Below are 8,531 nucleotides of genomic sequence, written 5' to 3'. Positions count from 1 at the left end.
GGGACAGAAACATACATCAATAGTGGGGTTTGAAGAAGAGCAAGGATTGGGGGGAGGGGCAGAAACATACATCAATAGTGGGGTTTGAAGAAGAGCAAGGATTGGGGAGAGGGGGGGGGGCAGAAACATACATCAATAGTGGGGTTTGGAAAAGAGCAAGGATTGGGGGGAGGGGGGCAGAAACAGACATTTATGGCATGTTCGAGTGAAATGCAGGAAAATATATCAATGATGGGTTGGGTTGATTGTGGATGGGTGATACAAAACTACATCAATGGTTGGTGGTGGGGACAACAACACGCTGTGGCAGACCACTAATTACCTAAGAGCTTTCTTATAGCCCTGTATTAGCTTCTTCTTTTCCTCATCACTTTCCACCCAGTATTTACTGGGAGTGACAAAGTCTGATGTCACACGACATTCTGGGCAGGCCCTGAAAAGACAACAGTTAAACAACATCAATACCAAATCTTGTTATACTGAACTCTCCAGACCTGAAAACTTCAACATTACTATATTACACCTGTCAACATTCAATCGGAACTGTGAGCCACAAAGTAATACCCTTTACCCTCCAAAATGAAAACGCTCAAAATGAAAGAAATTAATAATTAAGCACACACACAATAAAATCAAAAGTGATGACAATGGTTGCAAAATTTCACAAAACTCGACTAAATCGATTTCCAGCAGACACCCAGATTCAACAAGTTATGACTATAATAGAGACTTTTTCAAATCCCCAACACTTTTGCTGACTCAGCAATCACAAATATAGCAGTGTAAAAGATGATAGTCTAATATGCCCAATATAACTAACCATATGCGAATAAATCAATAAAAAAAGACAGCCATTTTCAATCCAAAAACTGCAAAGTTGTTTGTATGACTTAAATTTTACTCCAACTTCCAGGAAGTATCAGCAAAGTCACCTAACAGATAATCAAAGGCTGCGGCAGCCATCTAGAATCCAGAATTGAAAGCAAAAAATAAAAATACAAAGTGCACAACTACCAGATACAAGAGGAATCTTTAAAAGTTACATTCAACCAGAATATTTGGAAAAAATAACACACTAATCACCAACATATTTTACCTGCTTATGGCAAACATATTTCTAGGACTATTTTTCATTTTTATTAACAAATTCAATCGCAACCCAAAATAACAAACTTTCATAACATAACTGCACACCATGATTATGAGATACCTGGCTGTTAGCTATGCTGTGATCCATACCTGACAATTTTATTTTCAAACTGGCGGGCTCCCCTCCACTTCCGTATACAACTGAGACAGAATGTATGGTTACAGTTGGACATGATACCAAAACGTCGCTCCGTCATTGGCTCCTTGTCCAGTATCGTGTCCATACAGATACCACAGACTTTGTCTTTACTTTGGGCAATGGCGAAAGATAACTCCATGTCCTGTTCTAGCTGTTTCATGCATTCCTGTAAAAATATAGATAATATCAGCATTTCTACTGGTTTCATAAGTTCTGTGTATAATATTGTATCATACATTCTTTTGATAATGAATCACATTATCCTGAATATGCTTTAATCTATTTGCTTTGAAGACTTAAGACTTCTTTCTGTTAAGTCCCATTCTTGATTTGATACAGTTTACCCTATTTCTTATTTATTGGTTGTTTAATTGTTTTTGAGAGTTAAGGAACAAGAGAAAAGAGATACATGTATTACTATAATGATTTGTTGTGTTGACACTTTTTGAAAGAAAAACTATGTATTTGGGAATATATAACTTGTTCATGTCTCAAAAAGTATATTTCCAGTTTCAGATATGTTTTACGGTTAGTATGGCCCAATAAACACTGGATCCCTGTTAAACTGTACATTTGGCCATAAGATATGACAAAGAATCACAATCACATGACCACCAGAACACATATATTATCATCACCATATCAATCCTGCTGTCCGTTAATAAATAAGAATTCAAGGTTTTCTTCTGATAATTAAAAAAGAATCATTTGTGTTTTACAAACAGATGCATTGAATTAAATAGTGGAAAGAAAATGGACTAAACTTTCACCCTAAATGGATCAAGGAAAAATGCCTTTTAACTTTGCTATAGATCCTTACACTATTGTGTTTTTCCCGCTGGTCTAGGTCGGAGGGATGTAGAACTGGCATGCCACACATTTCACATATGTCTCCGTGGATATAGGCACAGTCTTCCTCGTACGGACAGTGACCTTGGGCGAAGAAAGGACAGACCAGTTTAGACAGGTCAGCGTAGGGATCCATTCCTTCCTGTATGATAAGAGCTTTGGGGCCGTCTCTGTTGGTATCCACAGCGTTGGAGTAGGAGAAGGGCACTGTAACAAAGGTAGACAGCAAATCACTCACACTTAGGTTAATACAGTCAATCTGTTTATTAATCTGAAGAACACGGATGCAATAGGCCGGGTACAAATTTCACGAGCTAATGTTTTTATGTTTATGTTATGCGACATTAAACAAATATTCTTGTATCTTGTACCTGAAGAACTATGATTAACAAAGACAAATTTTGCCTGATGAATATGTATACTGAAACGGTTGACTAGGTCGAAATTTTGCCAAAAGAACACCGATATATTGACCAAGTAAAAACTTAACCTCTTGAACACTGGTATGTTGGCCAGGTAAAAATATTTACCTGATGAACACCGATATGGCTGACCAGGTAAAAACTTTACCTCTTGAACACTGATATGTTGGCCAGGTAAAAATATTTACCTGATGAACACTGATATGGCTGACCAGGTAAAAACAACCTCTTGAACCCTGGTATGTTGGCCAGGTAAAATATTTACCTGATGAACACTGATATGGTTGACCAGGTAAAAACAACCTCTTGAACATTGGTATGTTGGCCAGGTAAAATATTTACCTGATGAACACTGATATGGCTGACCAGGGAAAAACTTTACCTCTTGAACACCGATATGGCTGACCAGGTAAAATATCTACCTGATGAACACTGATATGGCTGACCAGGTAAAAACTTTACCTGTTGAACACTGATATGGCTGACCAGGTAAAAACTTTACCTCTTAAACACTGATATGGCTGACCAGGTAAAACCTTTACCTGTTGAACACTGATATGGCTGACCAGGTAAAAACTTAACCTGTTGAACACTGATATGGCTGACCAGGTAAAAATATTTACCTGTTGAACACTGATATGGCTGACCAGGTAAAAACTTAACCTGTTGAACACTGATATGGCTGACCAGGTAAACACTTAACCTGTTGAACACTGGTATGGTTGGCCAGGTACAAACTCTGTGGCTTTGACCCACTCATCAGGAGGCCTCGGAGACACAACCGTCACTATTTCAACATCCTCTTTTGATTTCTTAAGAGATACCATGTTCCCAAAAGGCTTTGTCTCCCCATAGTTTAAGGGAGGTGGTTTGTTTGATGGAGGCATCCATGTGTTTTCATGGTAATTTGACTTTGGTTTCACATGGTCGTACCTGTAACAGACAAAATATATTGTAAAACTTTAAAGTATTTATAACTATAAACACATTACTGTAGATGATGTTATTTTAGATGTAACATAATTTTAGTGCATTTGGTTGGAAAGCACTTAACAATGAAAGTCACTAAAAACATCAATTTCTTTCTGCATGTTACAACATCACTTAACAGTTATGTAAGTTGAATATTGTCTCAGACATATGGATAATTGATAGGACTAATAGGTATGCTTATAATGTACTACAGTAGCAGTAAACAATTACCATATTGCCAAATATCATCTGTGATAAGTCCAGTCATTCTAACTCAAAATTTGTTAAAATGTGTCATGGGGCCGGCCTATTACTGAATTGAACCTTATCTACTGTAAGGGACCAATCTTCTGTAAAATGTACGTACAAAGTTAAACAAAAGGGGCGTGCCTAATACAAAATTCCCTGCAAGTAAATACTACAAAATATTGAATTACACAACTGATAAGTATACATTTTCACTCTCCTGCTAAGAAAGAGGTAAAATATTCATAACATTCATTGTCATTATCTTTACCTGGTACCCCGGTAATATCATTTTATGTCCTCTCTAAAACAAAATCACTTGCATTGTAATACAGTTAAGACTAACAACTGGTTATAACATCATTTACAGACCTGCAACCGTTTCCATAAGTACATGATCCTTTCAGGTAAAACCGGCAGACGTTTGATGGCTTGTCCTGTCTGTCATGTGAGTAGCTACACTTCTCCCCTTCTCGACATGCACCATGTACGAAATATCTACAATAAAAAATCATCACTGAATGAACCAAAAGTTCAAAATCAAACAAGGATTCGCAGACAACACAAATACCTTGGCACTTCAAGCTGTTATAGTAACACATAGATGCGGGAACCGTAGCTTCTAGGCATGAAAGTTTTGTTTCATTTTTTCATTTTTCTTTTTATTATCGGTAGGATAATAGAATTATTTTTAAAACAAGAGGCCCAGAGGACCTGTATCACTCTCCTGGATATCTAAGCAATAATGGCAAAATATTCTCCAAATGAGATCCAAGGGAATATGCCAGACCCCAAGGCCAATCCTTGTAGCATATCTGTATTAGATTTTTCATACCCAGCAATTTTATGTATGGTTATGGGGTGGGGATCTCACCTGTTTCCAAGCTGTGACTCACTAGTAAACTAGGTCCCTAGGGTTGTGGCCAGACCCCAGGATCGATTCTAATATCATGACTGCATTTGTCTCTTTTTGCCCAGCACTTGTAATTATAGTTTTGGGGTTGTGATCTCAACTGTTTCAAAGTTATGACCAAGGGGTTAAGTCTGCAAGGGTTGAGCAGACCCTGGGGTCAATTCTAATACCATGACTGCATTCATCTCTTTATGTCCAACAATTGTATGTATATTTTTGGGGTGGGATCTTAACCATTCGTGACGTTATGACCCATGGGTTAAGTCTCAAAGGGTGGGGTAGACCCCAAGGCCATCCTGGAAGCATATGTGCATTCATCTCTTTATACTCAGCAATTGTGTATATGGTTATAGGGGGGGGATCTCAACTGTTTCCAAGCTGAGACTAAGAAACTAGGTCCCTAGGAGTTCGGTCAGACCCCAGGGTCTATTCTAACATCATCACTGCATTCATCCTTTTATGCCCAACATTTGTATTATATAGTTCTGGGATGGGGATCTCAACCGTTTCAAAGTTATGACCCAGGGGCCATGTCTTCAAGGGTGGGGCCAGACCCTAGTGCCATCCTGGAAGCAAATGTGCATCCTTCTCTTTATACTCAGCAATTGTATATATGGTTATACTGTGGAGATCTCGACCATTTCCAAGTAATTAACTTTTTTTGGACCCACCCCTTAGCCCGGGGGGTGGGGGTGCAGCCCCAGCATTTGTACAATTTTGGATCCCTGACCCCATTGAATGCTTCTGACCAAATATGATCGATATCCATAACATAGTTCTACAGAAGAAGTCACTTATAACAATATAGACGATTTGCCCCCGCCCTCAGCCCCCTGGGGGGTCAGCTTCACTTTTTGTACAATTTTGAATCCCCACTACCTAGGGTCCTTCCAGTCAAATATGACTGATATCCGTCTCTAAGTTCCAGAGAAGAAGTTGCTTAAAGCAATATAGCCAAATTGCCCCCTTTTGGCCCCACCCCTCAGCCCCCTGGGGGGTCAGCCCCACCATTTGTACAATTTTGAATCCCCACCACCTAGGAATGCTTCCAATCAAATTTAGCTAAATTCCAATCCGTGGTTAAAAAGAAGAAGTCGTTTAAAGAAATTGTTGACGTACAGACGAGGGACTGACGAAACGGTATGGCATAGCTCACATTGGTCCTTCAGACCCGATGAGCTAAAAATAATATAACGATCAGGCCTAGAAGCTACGGTTTCCACAACTAAGTAACACAGTGACCAAGTGTTCAACTGTAGAGAACTTGTACAAGAGGTGATGTGCGTCAACATGTGTGTGAAGTTTCGTGACAGTCAGATATAGAAATGAAGTCTTTATAGCGGTAACACTGTTTGGAAATGTTCGTTCAGGCTGATTCCTACATACCCTCAACTCCTTATGTGAGAGTTAAATAAACCACTTAGGATTTTTAAATCAAAAATATTGCTGGCCTCTCTTTATGCAACATTGTACTCCTTATTCCCCTTGGACAAAGGTTGCTCTAGATTGGATCTGGTCTTAAGGATTTCAAAGATTTATCCCACTTTCCTTTAATGGGCTCTGCTGCTCTACAACACCCAAAGTTTTACACAAGATTAATTATAAGTCCACTTTGCCAAAGGATTCTCTACACTAACTATGGTTAAAATAAAATACCTCCAAGGATGCTCTTAGACCAAAGTTGGTTAAAATACCTCCATTTGTGCAAAGGAGAAGGGTTTCAAAATATTTACCAAATATTGTGTAAGAATATGGTATTCTAGATTTTTTAAGTCGATTCTAATTTATAGCTGTGTCTGTTCTTTTTTTTTTGCTTGTTAGTGTTTTACCTCCTCTTATTATAGCCAACAGCTGCTAAAGTTCTCAATTTTCAATCGTTCAAAATTTCCTACCTGAGCGAATGCCCTTTTTGTAGGTCATAGGGTGACTAACCAACAAACCATACTGACCCGGACAGAAAACAGAATATATTATTATTGTTTAGAAGATTTCCAGACCGCATCTTTCTGTTGATTACATGTCACTTCCTGACCTGATACCAAACAGTTTTGGAGAATTCCACGTTTTGATATAGCAGTGCGCTCTGGCCCCACACCAGACATCTATATATGTCAAAATGTCTAAGTCTGGTGTTAGGTCAGAGGAAACTCGGGCTAGCCACCGTGGCTGTTCTATCTGATGAAGAAAGTTTATAATTCAACATTACACCAACATGAGTAATATTTTTAACTAGCCACCGTGGCTGTTCTATCTGATGAAGAAAGTTTATAATTCAACATAACACCAACATGAGTAATATTTTTAACAACTGGTAAAGATTTTCCGTATAAAAACAGTTGACCAAGATGCTCAGTTGGTAAGTGTACATGTCCTGTCCAGGATTTGGAGATCCTGGGTTCAAACCCTGGTTTGACCCCAGATTACATTTTCCTCTCCTGTGTCGAATCGTTGATTACCATTAACCAGACAGCCACATATCTATTTTTCTGAAGCACTTGGTTCAAATCCTGGTCTGAGCTAGCTGCTCCATTATTCCGTCCTTTACTGGCAGGGTGAGTACTACTACAAATATTACGGTGCCTGCTCTGTGATATAAACGATTTGACTCTCCTTTGCTGAAAGTACCCATTTGCAGTAACAATTTTATTACTCAAATGGGGAATATAGTGAAATAAAAACACATCAAGTTCTTTTAAACACTTGGGGTAAAAAAGGGCGCTATTCTTTCAACTAAATCCAATATATAACACAATGAAGTACATTTGTTCACAAAAAGTTATCCAAATGACAAACCATATCACTGACTTTGCTCCTCATCGACTTCAGTGTGTAGTCAATGGGATCATCCAGTGCAAATTTGACAGGTGAGCACGATTTTTTCTGTGTGCTATTTATAGCTACTCTACAGAACACTTTAAGGAATGGAGGTGATGCAATTTGTCATTTTCACACCCTTTTAACATTTTTTTGTACACAATTGGTATTGTATTTTTTATTGGATTATGTTGAACGAATGACACCCTTTTTTGCTCCAGGTGTTTAAAAGAACTTCATTTATTTTTTACTTTATCATCTGAGTAATAAAGTTGTTACTGCAAATGGGTAACTGTTACCCAAATGCAGGATCATTACCCATATGCGCCGTTGTGACCAACCTGTTTATATGGGGACCAAGAGTATCCAAACAGGATGAAGGGTATCATTCTTTATTATATAATGGGACAACGATCTTTGTTATATTCTGTGGCAAAGATTGAGAAAAAGGGAATACTACTTGTAGTAGTTTTGTAGTGGTTTCTCTCGACTTCTGAAGACGATACCGATAATAAAATTTGAGGTTTTCCGGTTTACTGTAGCGTAGATAACTAAATATTGGCGCTAAATATTCGCTTGAAGTTGGAATACCTGCACAACGTCGACGAACTCCAACCTGGCGAAATAGCAGTGCTTTTACCACCCTCTGCCATTGTAAATCACATTGTTGATGCAATCCGTTTTTAACCGTGCATACGAAACGAGGGTTATCAATCAACTTCCGGTGATCAGGTTCCGGCTAAAATTGAAGTCGCGGTACATTTGATTACCGACGACACTGCGACAGCTGAAGCAAGAGACGCTTCTTTTGGTAAGTAAGATAAGAATATACGGTATCTGTATATGGCGTCCTTATCGTAAAATGTTCCATGTATTCGTCAATGATGACGACATGTCATTAGCATAACACTGTGACTGATACCACTAGCCACCGTTGTAAGGTAACGACCACTGTTCCTGGCGGAGTTACCTCCCCTCCCACCAGAGTTTGTTGTACATACAATTTTGTATTTATATATATATTAAA

General features: G+C 38.6%; 1 protein-coding gene across 1 annotated transcript in view; it reads right to left on the bottom strand.

Annotated features, from left to right (window-relative positions):
- LOC110449428 (probable E3 ubiquitin-protein ligase makorin-1) overlaps positions 1–8,248 on the bottom strand; it is a 17,016-nt gene extending 8,768 nt beyond the window's left edge. The window contains exons 1-6 of the mRNA XM_021496289.1: positions 8,096–8,248; positions 4,150–4,275; positions 3,263–3,492; positions 2,109–2,344; positions 1,240–1,454; positions 323–433 (exon numbers count right to left, since the gene is read on the bottom strand). Coding sequence (XP_021351964.1) covers positions 323–433; positions 1,240–1,454; positions 2,109–2,344; positions 3,263–3,492; positions 4,150–4,275; positions 8,096–8,157 — 980 coding nt within the window. The 5' untranslated portion in view covers positions 8,158–8,248. The remainder of the gene's footprint in view (positions 1–322; positions 434–1,239; positions 1,455–2,108; positions 2,345–3,262; positions 3,493–4,149; positions 4,276–8,095) is intronic.
- Positions 8,249–8,531: the final 283 nt, after the last annotated feature.

Source organism: Mizuhopecten yessoensis, unplaced genomic scaffold (genome assembly GCF_002113885.1).
Source record: "Mizuhopecten yessoensis strain PY_sf001 unplaced genomic scaffold, ASM211388v2 scaffold4611, whole genome shotgun sequence".
Classification (NCBI taxonomy): domain Eukaryota; kingdom Metazoa; phylum Mollusca; class Bivalvia; order Pectinida; family Pectinidae; genus Mizuhopecten; species Mizuhopecten yessoensis.
The sequence above is the reverse complement of the archived record's forward strand: the minus strand, read 5'-3'. Positions and strand labels throughout refer to the sequence as shown.